This window comes from Mus pahari, chromosome 14, assembly GCF_900095145.1.
Source record: "Mus pahari chromosome 14, PAHARI_EIJ_v1.1, whole genome shotgun sequence".
In the NCBI taxonomy this organism is placed as follows: domain Eukaryota; kingdom Metazoa; phylum Chordata; class Mammalia; order Rodentia; family Muridae; genus Mus; species Mus pahari.
The window spans coordinates 45,758,324-45,776,104 of NC_034603.1; the positions used below are offsets into that span (position 1 = coordinate 45,758,324).

The window sequence follows — 17,781 nt, forward strand, 5'->3', positions numbered from 1 at the left end:
TTTTTTTGGTTTTTCGGGACAGGGTTTCTCTGTATAGCCCTGGCTATCCTGGAACTCACTCTGTAGACCAGGCTGGCCTCGAACTAAGAAATCCGCCTGCCTCTGCCTCCCAAGTGCTAGGATTAAAGGTGTGCGCTGCCACGCCCGGCATATTTAATATATATTAACTCTAGCTCAGGCAGGCCTTGAACTGGTGACCCTTCTGTCTCAGACAAAAGAGTAGACAGATAACCAGTGTGTGCCACCACACCAGACATACATGGATTTTATCCGATTTAATCCTTCCAGCTTTCTTTTTTTCCAGTAGAAAGTATTCTTGCCGTTAATATTATTATTATCCTCTCATTTTTCAGTAAGAGAACAGAGGCCCAAAAGATACTTGGTATCACGTCTGAAGTCACACTCTAGTTAGACGGCAAAGTCAAGATTTGAATGCACACACCCATTACACGCTGATGCAGAGAGGCAGGTTTAGTCATAGGTGGGTAGACCCTCAGAAGCCTGGGAAGAGGGAGGGGAAGGGAGATACCCAGTAACAATCCTAGCCCTTGCTGCTCCACAGGAAAGTGGAAACAATGAGGTCATCTTCATGGCCTTGGACTTGGCCAGTCTGGCCTCCGTGCAGGCCTTTGCCACAGCCTTCTTAAGCTCTGAGCCAAGGCTGGACATCCTCATCCACAATGCAGGTGAGGAGTAGCAGGCCCTGTGGGAGGGCGGCTGGGAGCCTGGAGAGGTAGACCCTCCAGCAGACACATCTCACAAGTGGGGACACTAAGACCTGTGGGACACCTGTAACAGCACCTCATACCTAGCTTCTGCCCTAGGGATCAGCTCCTGTGGCCGGACTCGGGAAACCTATAACCTGCTGTTGCGAGTGAACCATGTTGGCCCTTTTCTGCTGACACACTTGTTGCTGCCCCGCCTGAGGTCGTGTGCCCCCAGCCGTGTGGTAATAGTGTCATCGGCTGCCCACCGACGTGGTCGTCTCGACTTCACACGTCTAGACTGCCCCGTGGTGGGCTGGCAGCAGGAGCTTCGGGCATACGCTGATAGCAAACTAGCCAACGTGCTGTTTGCCCGGGAGCTTGCCACCCAGCTTGAGGGCACTGGTGTTACCTGCTATGCGGCCCACCCAGGTGAGGCCCGACTGACTGCTCTTCCTTACCTCTCTAGCATCTTTGTATGTTACTATGTGCCCCTGCCCCCAGTCTCCTGTTGAGTCACAGAATGGAAACATGGTCAAAGAGAAACCTGTTCCTTGCTGACCTTGGGAGCAGACTTTCTTCTCATCTGTTTTCTTCCTTGCTCACCTTCACACTTGGATGCTGACCACTGGCTTGGGGATAAAACAAGACCCTAATGATACTATAAAGGGCTGTGGCTGCAGCTGAGTGGTAGAACACCTGTCCCAGTATAGGCCAAAGCCTGAGCTTCTGCTCTTTGCTTCCTTCCTTTGGTTTAGGATGTTTGGTTGGTTGGTTGATTTGGTTTTGAGACAAGATCTCACTGTGTAGGGCTGGAGAGATGGCTCAGCTGTTAAGAGCACTGACTATTCTTCTGAAGGTCCTGAGTTCAAATCCCAGCAACCACATGGTGGCTCACAACCACCCATAATGAGATCTGACTCCCTCTTCTGGAGTGTCTGAAGACAGCTACAGTGTACTTACATATAATTTAAAAAAAAAAAAAAAAGAGTTTGCATGGTAGACAAGACTGGCCTCAACTATCCAAAGATCTGCCTGCTTCTGCCTCCAGAGTGCTGGGATCAAAGGTGTGGGACATCATTCCTGGCTTAGTTTAGTGTGTGTGTGTGTGTGTGTGTGTGTGTGTGTGTGTGTGTGTTTTCTCTGCATGGATATATACCGTAGAGGTGGCGGTGCCCACAGAGGTCAGATCCCCTAGAACTGGAGTTACGGATGGTTGTGAGCTTCCTTCCATGTGGGTGCTAAGAACCAACCCAGGAGCTAGAGAGAAGGCTCAGTGGTTAAGAGCAGTGGCGGATCTTCCAGAGGTCCTGAGTTTAATTCCCAGCAACCACATGGTGGCTCACAACCATCAGTAATGGGATCTGATGTCGTGTACTCATATGAATAAAAAATAAATAAAATCTTAAAAAAAAAACAACAACAACAACAACAACCCAGGTCCTCTACAAGAGCAGCAAGTGCTCTTAACCACTGAGCCAGCTAGTTGTTCTAGTTGTTTGTTGGGATTTTTGGGTTTTTGGTTTTTTGTTGTTGTTGTTTTTGGTTTTGGGTTTTTTTTTGTTGTTGTTGTTGTTGGGTTTTTTTGTTTGTTTGTTTGTTTGTTTTTTTGTTTTTCAAGACAGGGTTTCTCTGTATAGCCCTGGCTGTCCTGGAACTCACTTTGTAGACCAGGCTGGCATCGAACTCAGAAATCCACCTGCCTCTGCCTCCCGAGTGCTGGGATTAAAGGCGTGTGCCACCACACCCGGCTGTTTTTTTGTTTGTTTGTTTGTTTTTTTTAAGACAGTTTTCTGGAGCTCAGGTTGGCCTGGAATTCTGTGTAGCTCAGTCAAGCCTCAAACTCACCCCAAACGTCTTGCCTCGTATTTAGATTTCCAGTATGAGCCACCACGCCAAGCCAAGATTGGGTTTGATCCCCAACACCCCTGAACAAAACAAGTTAGGACGGTGACGATCATAAGGACGGTACCATCCAATCAGGGATCCCTTTCTTTGTGGTGCCTACTGTACAGTAAGCATGGTTTATGTGCTGGGACAGAGGTAGTGAAGCCACCTTGGCCTGTAAGACCCTGTCTCTCTGAAAGAAGACAAAGCAGTCACCAAAGACCTTGCTCTCATATCCCATGACAAGTGGCGATAACATCTGGAGAGTGACACTAGGGAAAGATAAACAGGAAGAGAGGGACCTTCTCAGATGTAAGATTTTTATTTTGTCAGTGGTTGCCAAGGAAGACGCTTGGTTAGAATTGAACACAGATCTGAAAGAGATAAAGGAACCTTTGAAGCTCAGAACTTGAATAACAGGTGTTGCTGATGTGCTGCAGGATTCGGGGTGCCTAGAACGGAGGAGGAGGAGAAGGAGGAGACATGGGCTGAGCTGGTGAATCATCTTTGTCCTTAGACAATAGGCTACAATAGACTGGGCTTGCCTAGATCATCTACTAACATCTTAGAAAACCTCGCTTCGGGCTTCTTTGTAATTGCACTGACAATAATGCTATTAACCTTTATTAAGCTCTTGTTACAATTACAGATCCCCAGTGTTATAAAAAAACAAAACAACAACAACAACAAAAAAACAGTGGCTGCTATACTATTTTTTATTTATTTATTTATTTATTTTTGGTTTTTCCGAGACAGGGTTTCTCTGTATAGCTCTGGCTGTCCTGGAACTCACTCTGTACACCAGGCTGGCCTCAAACTCAGAAATCCGCCTGCCTCTGCCTCTGCCTCTGCCTCCCGAGTGTTGGGATTAAAGGCGTGCGCCACCACACCCGGCTTATACTATAGGTTCTTAAAAATGATGGCTAAACAAAGGAATGGGGCTCAAGATCGATGAGAAAAGCTGGTATGAATTAGGCACTGTGGTAACTCCCCTGGGAAGCTGAGGCAGGTGTATTGCTGCCAGTTCGAGGTCAGACTGAACATATAGAGGAGTGAGGCTCTTTCTCAAAAAGAAAGGAAAGGACCAGGGATGTAGCTCAGTTGATAGAGTACCAGCCAGCCCGTACACAGCCCTGGCTGGGTTCAAGTCGCCAGCACCAAAAAGGGGGCAGGAGCTAATAGAAATCGAACAGCAAAGAACATAGAACACACATAAGCACAGCCTGGGAGATCGGACTGTACAAGGTCTTTAGGCTGGTAGGACGGCTTTCTGTAGGAAATGGGTTAAGTCGTCTTGTGGGGCCCCGAAATCCCTGGTAGATGCTTTCCCTAGAAGCAGATTCTGCCGTCCGATCCTAGCTGTTTCTTTTCTCTGCCTGGTGCCTGGGCCCCCACTGCCTTCCTCCACAAATCCTCTTTCTTCCTGCCCACAGGACCTGTGAACTCGGAGCTCTTCCTGCGTCATCTTCCTGGTTGGCTGCGTCCTATTTTGCGCCCACTGGCATGGCTGGTGCTCCGGGCACCTCAAGGGGGTGCCCAGACACCCCTGTACTGCGCTCTGCAGGAGGGCATTGAGCCCCTCAGCGGGAGATATTTTGCCAACTGCCATGTGGAGGAGGTCTCCCCAGCGGCTAGAGATGACCAGGCTGCTCAAAGGCTATGGAAAGCTACCAAGAAGTTGGCAGGGCTTGCGCCTGGAGACGATGATGACCCTGATGAAGAGTCGGAACCTGAGGATCCCAGGGCCCCGTCTTCTCAGAGTGGCCCCAGTCCTGAGAAAACCACAGTTTCTGGACCTTCTCGTAGCTATCGGGGCTCGCCAGACTTATCCAAATTGACACAGCGAAGAATTCAGGTGAAGGATGAACCTACACCCTAACTTTCCTAACCCCCGGGATAGAATGCTTTTGTAGCACAGTGGGATCCCTCAAAATCTCAGTTGTGTGCCTGGGCACTGAGGGGTTGCCACATTTACCTCAGAACCTCTTGTCATGTTCTAAACAGCCCTTTTCCTTGTGAAAGGAAATGAATATTACTTCCTAAGTAAGAGACACTGTAACTCCAGATTCAGGGATGATATGTCAGATACTGTGTTGCTCTGGAATTTTGATTTTCAGATTTGTGGGCCCTTCCCTGAGTGAGTAGTGATCTGCCCCGGGAAAGAGCCGGAGACTTTGTGGTTGATGCACTGCGGATGTTAAACATTAATTACTGACTGAATCCAGCCGTTGGCAACTTTCTAGCTAGGTAGTGAATTTACCCCCATTTTTACGGAGGCGCAATTAGAAAAAGACTCGGTCAGGGCAGGAACTGGGGTTTTGAGCCCGAGGGTCTGCTGTAAGGCCGGTACCCGAGGTGACACAGCGCAAGGCGATACTACTGAGGTGCCCCAAAGGTGCTACGGGACCAAGCCCCCCTGGAATAAAGCGAGCTGACTGCGGACCCACTGGCTCCCGCCTCTTTCCACATGCCGGCCCCGCCCTCCGCCGCTACACTTCCGGCGGGGCCGCGGCCGCCGAGGGGCGCAGGCGGGCGGGGCTAGGGAGGCGGGATAGGCTGGGCGCGGCCGGTGCTGCGGACCCGCCACAGCCCTCCCGGTCGCTGCGGACCCAAGGCCTGCTTACCTGCCAGCGGCGCCATGGGCAACTGCCACACGGTGGGCCCCAACGAGGCGCTGGTGGTCTCAGGTGAGGGGAAGGCGAGGGGTGGGGTGGGAAAGGGCGGGCGTGGGGTGCGGGTCCCCCTGACGCACCTGAGCCAGTCCCCCCGGAGAGCGATCATCCCTCCCACAGCACGGCCTCAGGCGCTCGACCCTTCCTCTGCTCCACCATGGGTTTAGGGGCTTCTAAGGTTTGTGGGTTCCAGCGCTGGGACTCGCAGCGCTGGAAGGCAGGTGCCCGACGGGGAGGGGCCTGAGGCACGGGTCCCTCTTTTCCGGGTGAGGCAGACCCGTTAATTCCGAGCAGGCTGGGGCTTGCCAAGAATTACTGCCATCACCCGCCCTGCAAACGCGGGTGCGGCCTCTACAGTTGGGTAACCCGGCTGTGGCCTGTACCGCTCTAGATTACGAAATGCAGCAAGCTCTAGATTTGGCCAGATGGGGCTGGGGGGACTGTAGCACAGGGAGCCTTAAAGCTGATCATTTATTTAGGTGGTGTATTCGGGATGTCACAGGAGGTAGCTCAAGTCACCAAGGACCCTGTTGCATGCAAGCTGGCAACTGTAACCTCTTCCCAGCAACAGCACTGATTTTCAGCCTGTATGCAGAATTCATAAGGCTGGCTGCCAAAAGGGGAGGTAGAAGCCCCGAGCCAAGGCTTATAGATGCCATTCTTGGGGAGATGTAATAAATCCACTGGGCCCCAAACATAGTTCTCGGCATTGTTTGGATCTCAAAATCAATCCCTTTTCTGAGACATTGTCACAGTCCCTAACCAGGACCCCACTAAAACGAGAGAAATACGATCTCGTTGAAGACCAGAAGTCTTGGTTGGAGTCAGAAGGGAAAGCACAGAGGCCAGCTTTCGGCATCCTAAAGCCCAGTCTTGTCTCCCTCCTCATCTATACCTAAAGATGGCTTTTGGAGCCACATAATGGTTGGAGTAGGCTTGAGTTTCCAGTTTGTTTTGTTGGGGGGTGGGGAGGCTTAGTTTTGTTTTGTTTGTTTGTTTGAGGTTTATCTTTTTAGGTTAATTTTATTTTTTTAAGTTGTATGTGTGTGCATGTGTCTGTCTGTCTGGCTGTCTGTGGATATGCACAGGTGAGTACAGGTACCTGAAAAGGCCCCACAGGTGTGGAATCTCCCTCGAGCTGGAGTTACAGATGCTTGTGAGCCATTTGACGTGGGCACTAGGAACTAAACTTGGGTCCTCTGGGAGAGCAATATGTGCTCTTAACCATTGAACAACCCCTGTGTTTGTTTTGAAAGAGAGGTTTGACTTGGTACCCCGGCTGGAACTATGTAAACAAGGTTGGCTTGGAACTTGTAGTGATCTTCCTGCCGCTGCCTCCTGCCTGATGCAGGCATTCAGTCACCACACCCAGCTTGTTGATTTTGTGTGAGTGTGCTTATGGTGCTAGGAATCAAACCCTGGGGACTCAACCTGGTGCCAGTCAGTCAGTGTGCCACACTCCTCAGGCATAGGAGGATTTTAGACATCAGAATCTGGGGCTAAGTAGAAGGCTCAGCAGGCAAAGGAGACTTCCACCAAGCCTGATGATCTGAGTATAATACCCAGGGCTCACACAATGGAGGAAAAGAACCAACTAATGCAAGAAGCCTGTACACACATGTACATACACACACAATAAACGTTACTTTTTTCAGCTGGGCGTGGTGGTGCACGCCTTTAATCCCAGCATTTGGGAGGCAGAGGCAGGCAGATTTCTGAGTTTGAGGCCAGCCTGGTCTACAGAGTGAGCTCCAGGACAGCCAGGGCTACACAGAGAAACCCTGTCTCAAAAAGCCAAAAAAAAAAAAATTCCTTTTTTTTCTACTGGGTGTGGTTGCACATGCCTTTAATTCCAGCACAAGGAAGGCAGACTCAGACAGATCTTTGAGAGTTCCAGGACAGCCAGGGCTATGTATATACTCCCTGTCCAAAAAAAAAATAATAATCATAATAATACTAATAAATAAATTAAATCAAAGTCTGGGGCTGGAGAAATGGCACCGTTAAGAGCACTCACTCCTTCAATTTCCAGCACCGACATGACGCTAACTCCAGTCCCCTGGCACACACCCTCTTCTCGATTCCTTGGGCATGTGGTGCTCAGACATACATGCAGGCAAAAAGCCACACCAAATAAAATAAAAAGAAAATCTCAAAGATAAAACAAATCAAAATCTGGGCTGCACTTTCTCCTGTTTTGTTTCAGGAAGCCCAGACTCTGGGCCGAGAAGACCAAAGCCTTAAGTTCTGCCCTATGGAAAGTCTGGCAACTCCAGGGTGAGAGGCAGCTCTGGAATGGGTGGCTCTGTACCTGTCTCCAGAGCCAATGCAGAGCTGGATTGGAAGCTGTTGGGGTAGAGAGAGGTGATTGTGCTAAGAGTTGATGGGTACAGGATGTTGGGATTCGAGGGCTGGGGAGAAATAATGCCTAACGTGATAGCACCGTGGCGTTTGAGATGCAGTGAGGTGCAGTTTCCTCAGCTGAATAGATTCCCAGGAGAACAGAGCAGAGCCTGCACTGTGTCCCTTGGACCTGCAGTTCGTCTCAGGCACTCAGCCCTGTGTCCAGAGAAAGCTGTTAATTCATTTGCTGATGTCCCTCCTCCATTCTGTAGCACAAAACTATTCTCTCTTTCTGCTTTCAGGAATTTCATTTTAGGGCTAGGAATGGAGTTTAATTGGTAGAGTATTGGTGTGCACAAGGCCAGAACATGTCTCTACTCCCGGCACTGGGTTGAGGGGAAGGGAGCAGGAGAATTAGAAGTCCAATGTCAGTCTCATCTGCTTAGAGAATTGGAAGATAGATGGTCAACACGAGACCTTGTCTCAAAACACAAGATTGTTTTCCCACCTTAAAGATATTTTAGGGGGTTGGAGAGATGGCTCAGTGGTTAAGAGGTCTTGAGTTCAATTCCCAGCAACCACATGGCGGCTCACAACCATTTGTAATCGGATCTGATGCCCTCTTCTGGCATGCAGGTGTACTTGCCATTAAACTCTCATACATAAATATAATAACCATTTTAAATGCCGGGTAGTGGTTGTGCATGCCTTTAATTCCAGCACTTGGGAGGTAGAGGAAGGTGGATCTCTGTCAGTTCAAGGTCAGCCTGATCTACAGAGGGAGTTCCAGGACAGCAAGGGCTACACAGAAAAACCCTGTCTTGGGGGGGAAAAAGAAAGATAAGAAAACATTTTAGAGGAGCCCTGGAGAGATGTCTCAGTAGTTAAGAGTACTGTCTGCTCTTCCAGAGAACCCAAGTACAGTTCCCAGCACCTACATTGCAGCTCCTACCTGCTTATAATTCCAGTTCCAGGGGATCTGGCACCCTCACAAAGATATCCATGCAGGCAAAACACCAATGCACTTAAAAATAAAGTGGGTTGGTTTTTTAATGCTTTAAAAGAGAGGCTGAGGTTGTTACTCTGGGGCAGAGCACTTGACTAAGCACATATAAGAGTTAAATCTTTGCACTAATAATCATGGTGATGAGTACCTAACTAATCTCAGCATGTAGTAGGCTGAGACAAGAGGAACAGAGAACAAAGGAAAGTTTGGAGGTTTATTTGTTTGAGACAGGGTCTCATATGTAAGACCAGGTTGGCCTCCAACTCATAGAGATACACCTGCCTCTTAAGTGCTAGGTCACAGGTATATGTCAACAGTTTAGGGGGAAAAAAAGGAAAACTTTAAATTTGGAAAGGGGGAACACATTTTATTTTCACTAGCCATAACTGAAAGTTAATATTTCTTAATTGTTTTTGTCAGCCACAAGCCAAGACACCCAAACACCCTGCAGTTGCAGGCCCCTTAAAAGTCATTTGTACTTATTTCTGCTTTGAAATTAAGCCAGTGATTATATCTACCACTAATTGTTCTTTTTTTTTTTTTTTTTTTTTTTTAAGGTAGGGTTTCTTTGTGTAGCCCTGGCTGTCCTTACTAGAACTCAGAAATACATCTGCCTCTGCTTCCCAAATGTTAGGATTAAAAGCATGCAACTCATTTTTTTTTTTTTGAGACAGGGTTTCTCTCTTTAGTCCTGGCTGTCCTGGAACTCACTTTGTAGACCAGGCTGGCCTCGTCATTTTTTTTTTTAATGTGTATGTCTTGTTTTACCTTCCTGTATGTGTGTGTACCACATGAGTAGTGCAGTACCCAAGGAAACCAGAAGAGGGCGTAAGATCCTCTGGAACTATTAACCACCATATGGGTGCTGAGAACTGAACCAAGGTCCTCTATAAGTGAGCAACGAGTGCTTTTGATCACTGGATCATCTCTCCAGCCCCCATTATTTAATATATTAGTAAAGAAGCACAGTGTCAGATATGGCACAGTAGATAGACTGCTGGCCTAAAATGTAAAGCCCTGGGTTTGATTCCCAACACTTGTGAGGTGGAGACAGGAGAATTAAGTTCAGAGTCATCAGCAGCTACATACTAAGTCCAAACCTGAGGCTGGAGAGATGGCTCAACAATTAAGCAGGGGATCCATTGTCCTCTTCCAGCCTCTGTGGGTCTGCACAGACATCATACATGCAGTTATACTCATAAATACATTTTTTTAAAAGTCTAAAGCCAACCAAAGGTGGGGGGAAACAGGCATAATAGCACATGCCTTTAATCCCAGCACTGAGGAAGCAGAGGCAGGCAGAGTTTGAGGCCAGCCTGGTCTTCAAAGTGAGTCTAGGGCAGCCAGAGCTTGTTACATAGAGAAACCCTGTCTCATAAAACAACAACAAAAAGTGCAAGGTAGCCGGACAGTGGTGGTGCACACTTTTAATCCCAGCACTTGGGAGGCAGAGGCAGGCGGGTTTTTTAAAGGCCAGCCTGGTCTACAGAGTGAGNGAGTTCCAGGACAGCCAGGGCTACACAGAGAAACCCTGTCTTGGAAAAAAAAAAAAAAAAAAAAAGGTACAACGTAAAACCAGGCACCATGAAATCCTGCCTTAAATGTTACCTTTTATAATGTTTTCTCAGGTGTCCGAGTTGATGCATTTGTAGACATTTTTATATTGAATCCTTAGATACAGCTGGAATATTAAAAGTATTCACTAACTGGGCATGGTGTTTCATACCTGTAATCTCAACACTGAGGAGACTGGGACAATAGGCTTACTTACCGTGAGTTCCAGGCCAGTTAGAACTACATAGTACAACCCTATTGCAGAAACAGAACAGGCTGCAGAGATTTCTTGCCCCCCCTCTCAGATCCATGTAAAAGACTAGGTGAAAACAGGAGGATGGGTGGCCAGTCTAGCTTCAGGTTCAGTGAAAGATTCTCAAAAAAAAAAAAAAACAAAAAAAACAAAAAATGGTGAGGTTGTTGAGGAAAGGGTCCAGTGTAAACCTCTGGCCTCCACATGTGCCTGCATGGCCAAGGGGACACTACACACACACACAGGTACACACACAGACACACAGTGGTGCTCCGGCTAAAAGTAATGAGAAAGCTGGGAGATCCCTTTCAGGGGAAGAGGCTGCTGGGAGTAGGGGCGGCCTGCCAGGCCCCAGCTTCCTGTTACTGCCTCTGGGAACCTGGCTTGTGGCCCTTGGCTACAGCCAAGCATGAATTGTGACAGGCTGTTCCCAAGGTCAGAGACTGAGTGAAAGGTAAAGGGCACACACACCCCAGCCTGTCCCATTTGGTCCCCCACGGGTACTGCCCATTCCCACAGTGTACTTGAGAAGTCCCCTAGAGCTTGGTCAAAGGTGACCATGTACCAACCCTGAGCAGAAACAGAAGATACAGGAGATGTGATTTTTGGCCCTCCTCCAATTTCATTTGAGCCCAAGATGGTTTGGGTTTCTGAGTAACTGCTTGTCCCCAGAGGCCTCTTTTACAACACCTCCCAAAGCACAGGTGCTCCTGAGTGCTTACCTTGGAAAACAGCCCCATGGATAGGTGTTTCCACTCCAGAAAAACAGAGTTAGCACTGGTTATGAGATCAAGGCCAAACTGAGCTGAAGTGAAATCCTATCTCAAAAAAAGGGCAGTGGGTTGAGGGTGATGGAGAGATGGTTCTGTGGTTAAGAGCACTTTTTGCTTCTAAAGGGAACCAGATTCTGGTTCCCAGCACCCATCTAAGGCAGCTCACAACTGCCTGTCACTCCAGTTCTCAAGGATATGATACTCTCCTCTGGTCTCTGTGGATGCCTGCCCTCATGTGCACAATACACATAAATAAAAATAAATCTTGGAGGGAAAGCTGGGTATGTCGATAAACACCTTTAATCTCAGTGCTCAGAAGGAAGGTCTCTGCATTGAGGCCAGCCTGCTCTACATAGCAAGTTACAAACCAAATAGGTCTATATAGTGAAACCCTACCTAAGACCAAACTGTCTTCTATAGTTTCTATTCCTACACAAACATCATGACCAAGAAGCAAGTTGGGGAGGAAAGGGTTTATTCAGTTTACACTTCCATGTTGCTCTTCATCACCACTAATTTCTTAGCTCCAGCTAACCAGCATCAATAGTCCCAGTAATGCAAAGGTTTCACTTTAGTAGTTCTAGTATCTTGTTAATCACAGCTGATTCTTCAGCCCCAGCCAACCAAAACAGTCAAAATAGCAATGGCCCTGATAAGAGTCTTCAATCTTCCCTCTGAAATTTCACAAGCCAGGCCTCCATCTTCTGCACTGTTCTCAACATTATCTTCCAAGTTCCTACACAACATCCCACAGAGCTCTTAACACTGAATGGATCTTCTAGCCCAAAGTTCCAAAATCCTTCCACAGTCCTCCCCAAAACATGGTCAGGTTGTCACAGGAATACTCCACTCCCAGTACCAGTTTGCCTTATTCAGGGTTTCTATTCCTGCACAAACATCATGACCAAGAAGCAAATTGGGGAGGAAAGGGCTTATTCAGCTTACACGTCCAGCTTGCTGTTCATCACCAAAGGAGGTCAAGACTGGAACTCAAGCAGGTCAGGAAGCAGGAGCTGATGCAGAGCCGATGGAGTGATGTTTCCTACAGTTGTGCTACTGTTAAGTAAGTAGCATCCTTTCCCTCTATTTCAACAATGAGGAAATAATTGTGTTTTCAATATTAAAACTGAACTGCTGTGTTATTGACAAAGTCTTAATTGATTTGAAATATGAGAAAGCTCATGCCCTGCTCTGAAATAATTGCCTTGGACCCTTGAGGACTCTACCTGAATTGAACTATGCAAATGCCTTCTGAATACTGAGATTCTTTTGGGTCTCTACTTAGTGTTTGGCCCAAGCAGTGGTTTGCTGTAGGCTAGAACACCACTTAACCCACAGAAGTAGTGCTTGTAGGCTTCAGGGTCTACACCCTTTCATTTGATCTCTGGATATACTGTTCAGGGTTTCCTCTGATATGCTAGGCACTGTGTTAGACACCAGGGATAGAATACTGAATAGATTAGAATCCATATTAATTAAAATAATTATAGCCAGTTGTTAGGGTGGGGATCTGGAGAAAGGTCTTTTGGTTTGAAGGTAAAGTGCTCTCCAGAGGCTTGCATGTTTGAGTACTTGGTCTCCAGCTAGCAGTGCTGTTTCGAGGCTGTTGAACCTTTAGGAGGTGCAAACTTGCTTACATAACCCTCCCATTCATTCTGTGCTTTCTCAAAGCCCATGCAAGGTGACCAGTTCCTTCTGCTCCTGAGGGACATGCCTTCATTATGAGGACAAAATATATCCTGTTGATCTTAAGCTGAAATAAACCCTTCCTTAAATTGCTTCTTGTCTGGTATGTCACTGCAGAGACAGAAACAATAACCACGACTAAAAAGCAACGATACCGCACAACGTAAAGTGCTATGGTGGGGCGAGTGACTGGACCTGTATGGTAACAAACAAAAGGGACTCAGCACCGGTCCAGTCAGAGGAATCCAGAAAAGGCTTTCTAGTGACAATAAAATGTAATTGAGACCTAGAAGACCTACAAAAATGCTTTAGGGGAACATAAATAATCTCCTAATTTATGATAGGCTGATTAAGATTTGGGGCTCTACTTAAATAAAAAAGGGATATATTTTCGTAGAAATCATACTTTGAGGTCTGGGATATGGCTCAGTGGTGGAGTACTTACCCAAATATATGAGCTCTGTGTTTGATCTTTGATGCTGCACACACACACACACACACACACACACACACACACACACACACACCTACACACGAACTAAGAAGCCCAACTTTGAATTTTGGTTTCTTCTAGGGTTGGCTGCTGACACTGAGTGATACACTGGCCTAGAGCTCCTCTCTACACTGGCCAGAGAAACATTGCCCTGGGTTGCTAAGCTGCACTATCCACCAGTTAAATGTTTTAAATCCATTTATATTTAGGAGAATTCACATTTTGAATGTGACTTTATAGTGGGCCAAGAAGTGGCTGTGTAGAGATGGGGAGAGGACTCTAAACTTTCTTGGGAGGAGGGCTGTCAGGGTCAAGAGGTGACACAGAGAGAGAGCAGGGTTGACATCTTCTGGGATTTAATCTTTCCAGATCTGAGGGGTCCTTTAACTCTGAACTGTGCTAACAAACATCCCAGGGAATCACCAACGAATTGAGCTGGGCTTTAAAATGCCATCTAGGACTGAGACAAGAAAATCCATTTTCCCATCAATTAGACAGAAGTTAATCAGAACTCCTTCCCATTTCATAAAAACAAAACAACAACAACAACAACAACAAAACACAAAAAACCAAACAAACTAAAACTCAAAATAATAAACATGGCGCACAGCCTGAAAATGTTCTATATATCTTCTCTCGAATCAGTGTGGGAGGATACATCAGCAGTGTAGATGTGATTTGGGTGATTAATGATTAACAGTGATTTAAATTTATCAGTAGCAATTCAAATAGTACTCGTATCACTCCACTTTACATTATTTTTAACCCTCGTTGTATTTTTCTTTTTCTTTGATTTTTTTTTTCCAAGACATTTCGGCAAAGTACACAAGCACATGCCCACCTGATTTAAAATAGACTCATCGCGGTCCTAAAATTACAACATGTCTTTTCTCTGATTTCTTTAATGAGTTTTTGTAAGAGGTTTTCTTCCACAGAGCCAGTGTATTCAGCTGGAGTCTCTCTGCCTGATGCTTAGTAGCAGTTGGGGACCGAGTGCTTGGCAAAAAAGAGGTGGTGGGAGGCATTACTTTGAGAGTGACAGTTTAATGACACCGGCTGACCTGACGATGCAGCCTGCAAAGAAGAAGAGTTTGTCATTGGCACGCCTTCTCACCACTGGTCGTTCCTCCTGCTATAAGGAAGGACACAGAGATGGCGGGTACCATGCAATTGGGAGGTGTCAGATTTGCAGGAATAACTTCCTACTCTTAAGTCCATATCTCAAATACATAGAAAGTTGAGGGAAAGAGGTGGATGTAGTGAGTCTTGAAGTCTGAGTGAAGGAGTTAAAGACAGGACTTTTATGTCAGAGAGATATTGTTTTAAAATCAGGCCCTATCAGACATTAGATTGTCCTGGAAAACTCTGGGCCTCGGCTTACTGATCTGTAGAGTGGGGATAGGGCAGTGCTTTCCTCAAAGAGCATTTCAAGGAATAAAATGAAGTAATCCATTGGAGATAAATCTTTCTGAAACAATGCTCCCTGAGAGATCCACATTATTAGGTATCATTATCAAAGTCTTTTTTCTGTTCAAGGTTAGTTTGTGTTTCATGGCTGAAAGGCCCTTTGGCAGGAAAGAGAGCAAAGAATGAAATCATTCTTTTAGTTATGTGGGGTCATGTCCTAACCGAAGGTGCAGTCAGGAGATAGCAGTGAGCATATAACCCCAGGAGCTGTTCCGGATGTGAGAGAGATGGGCAGGAGCTGGTGGTAGGCCTTCTGGGGGGAGTGCAAGAAGCCAGGGGGAGCAGGTGTCAATGCTTTCAAGCTGGCTTGGGGTCAGGCATAAGCTGTTTGTATAATTATACAGACCACAGCATGTCAGTCCACTGAGTGAAGGAAGAGCTGCGTGGCAGGGATACCATTAGGAATGCCAGACCCCAAAGAATTTTCTAAGCTGTTGCTTTTTGAAGATGATTGTATCTTAATAAGCTAATTAAGTCTAAACGTGTGAAAGGGAGTCAGAATGTGCACTTATCTTTGACTCCTGTCTTATTTCTTCACACAAGCACAGGGCTTTCCATTTCTCTCTCTGGAGACGTATTTCCCAGCTAGAGTACTTCAGAATAGATTGCTCCAGCTACCTCCATTAATACACCATCCCTCCCGTGCAGGTGTAGGCTGATCTGTACGCCTTTGAATTAATGAAGATTCACTCCCAGTCACAGGCCACTCGCTAAGATCCCACACCCCTTGCTTTTGCTTTAAGGACAGCACTGCTCAGTGCTGGTGAGTGGGCACACTTAATTAAATAGAGGCCCTTACTTTTAATAACATTCTATTTTTAATTCTGAGATGTTCTTAATTACGAGACAGACCTACTCTTAACAGGTCCTTAGATAGGACGATAGAAATGATTTTGGGGAATTTATCTGGTATTATTTAAACTGATAATAATCTGTTTTTACAAATCAGAAGAAATTGAACAATTAATTACCCAGGGGATCCCGAAGAAGTATCACATTAAGTCTAAACAGATTGCCGTTTGGTTTTGTTTGTTTCTTTTCAGTGCTCTGCTCGTCTTTCTGCCTTTAAAAGAGAGCTTCGCTAGCAGAGAGGAAATATCAACGTGGATCCACGTGCCAATGTGCTACATGACCCAGATGTAAAGAACTCTAGCCTTCCCCGAATAAAGGCTTCGTGATGCACCATTGCGGAAAATACTTCAGGGCTTTATAAGCCTAATTAGAAATTCATTAACTTAATCATAAATTACCCCTGGCACAGGTCAGCTTGTTACCTTTCCCTCTCAGCTTGGAATTTGACCCATGGGTTTCCTGTTTAATGTGGCAGCTGCTACATCCTCTGTGAAATGCTCTCCACTAAGGGGCTGCCTTCCTCACTCCGTTTGAAGTGTACCTGGAAACTATCGGCTTTTCTGGGAGACAGAACGCTCAAACGCTGCAGATACCGCAGTCCAAAGTGTGACACGGGAGGCCCTTTATAGGAACACGAAATGAGGCTTCCTGTGTGCCAAGGGCATTTGCTCCTCAAAATGTCAGATCTCATTTAAAAAGACAGCATGCTGTTTCCTCCTCCTGACCTAAAGTTTTAAGATTCACCTAGAATTTAAGTCAAGAAACAGACAAAAATCAAAAGTATACAATGTCACACTTAAACTTACCAGGCTATGGAAACGGGGCAATACTGAACGTATTTGGAATGCTCTGCAGGAGATGATCGCCGTGCACTGCTCAAGGGTTCGAGTCCCCAGCCACTAAGACAACCCGCAGCTTGTTCTAAGTGTTACAGTTCACAGCACCTTGTAGATACACCTGATCTGACCAATATGTGAGAGAGAATTGTAAGGGGGAGAACTACTACCACCATTAGTGGTGGATGTTGCCGAGCGAGCGGCTGCCGAGGTGTTCGCTGCATGTCTGTGCGATGTTCTGCTGTTTTTCAATGAAAATGTTCTTTCAATTCACAAAACCGTTTTGGTTGAAAACGCAACTCCAGATGGTGATGGGGTCCTTTATTAGTGTGCCTGGTCCATTTTGCACTTCAGTTTGTTTGCATTTTTATTGCTAACATGTACCCATCTTGTCTTGTTTGATTTGCTTGCTCCGTGCTGACAGCAATTATCCATATGCAAATTCTTCGAAAAGTCAAATGATTCTTAAAAAGTTGTTGAGTAAATAACTGGAATTCTTTAATTTTTGATTTACTTTTTCAAAAATTTCTTTATTTTTAAGTGTATTAATGTTCTGCTTGCTTGTATGTGTGCATGTACACCATGTAATGCAGTTCCCGGGGAAGCCAGAAGAGGGCATCGATCTTCCAGAACTGGAGTTACAGATGGTTGTGCCATCCTGTGGGTGCTCTTAACTCACATGAGTCGTTGCTCCACTCCCTCGAGGACTTCAGATTTTCCTTTTACTGTTCATATTTGATGGCTTCAGTTACAGTTCTAATTGGGGTCAATTTCTATCTCTTAACCATCTGGAAAATATGTTGACACCAAGACCAAGAGTCTTTTATAAAAGTTATTACTACTTATTTATGCATGTGGATGGGGTGTGCTGAGGTGTCTGTACAGAGGTCAGAGGGCAACTCTGGGGAGTCAGTTCTCGCCATCCACTTGGAGGGTCCTGGGATCAAAAGCAAGTCTTCAGATTTGGTGGCAGGTGTCTTTACCACACTGAGCTGTGTCACTAGCCTGCCAAGAGTTCTTAAGCTAATCAAAATTTCTTGTTCTTCAAAGAAAATGCCAGTACCTGGCAAACACAGAAGTGGATGCTCACAGTCAGCTATTGGATGGAACACAGGGCCCCCAATGGAGGAGCTAGAGAAAGTACCTAAGGAGCTGAAGGGGTCTGCAACCCTATAGGTGGAACGACAATATGAACTAACCAGTACCCCCTGAGCTTGTGTCTCTAGCTGCATATGTAGCAGAAGATGGCCTAATC

At 46.3% G+C, this 17,781-nt stretch overlaps 2 protein-coding genes across 4 annotated transcripts in view; both read left to right on the forward strand.

Moving 5' to 3' along the window:
• The window catches only part of Dhrs13 (dehydrogenase/reductase 13), a 6,201-nt gene extending 1,173 nt beyond the window's left edge, over positions 1-5,028 (forward strand). The window contains exons 3-5 of the mRNA XM_021214102.2: positions 563-686; positions 825-1,136; positions 4,025-5,028. Coding sequence (XP_021069761.1) covers positions 563-686; positions 825-1,136; positions 4,025-4,470 — 882 coding nt within the window. The 3' untranslated portion in view covers positions 4,471-5,028. The remainder of the gene's footprint in view (positions 1-562; positions 687-824; positions 1,137-4,024) is intronic.
• A 54-nt stretch (positions 5,029-5,082) lies between these two features.
• The window catches only part of Flot2 (flotillin 2), a 26,283-nt gene continuing 13,584 nt past the window's right edge, over positions 5,083-17,781 (forward strand). For 2 of the 3 annotated variants that reach the window (XM_029546324.1, XM_021211522.2), the window contains exon 1: positions 5,083-5,278. In XM_029546324.1, coding sequence (XP_029402184.1) covers positions 5,230-5,278 — 49 coding nt within the window. In that variant the 5' untranslated portion in view covers positions 5,083-5,229. The remainder of the gene's footprint in view (positions 5,279-17,781) is intronic. The other variant, XM_021211523.2, reaches the window with a different exon arrangement.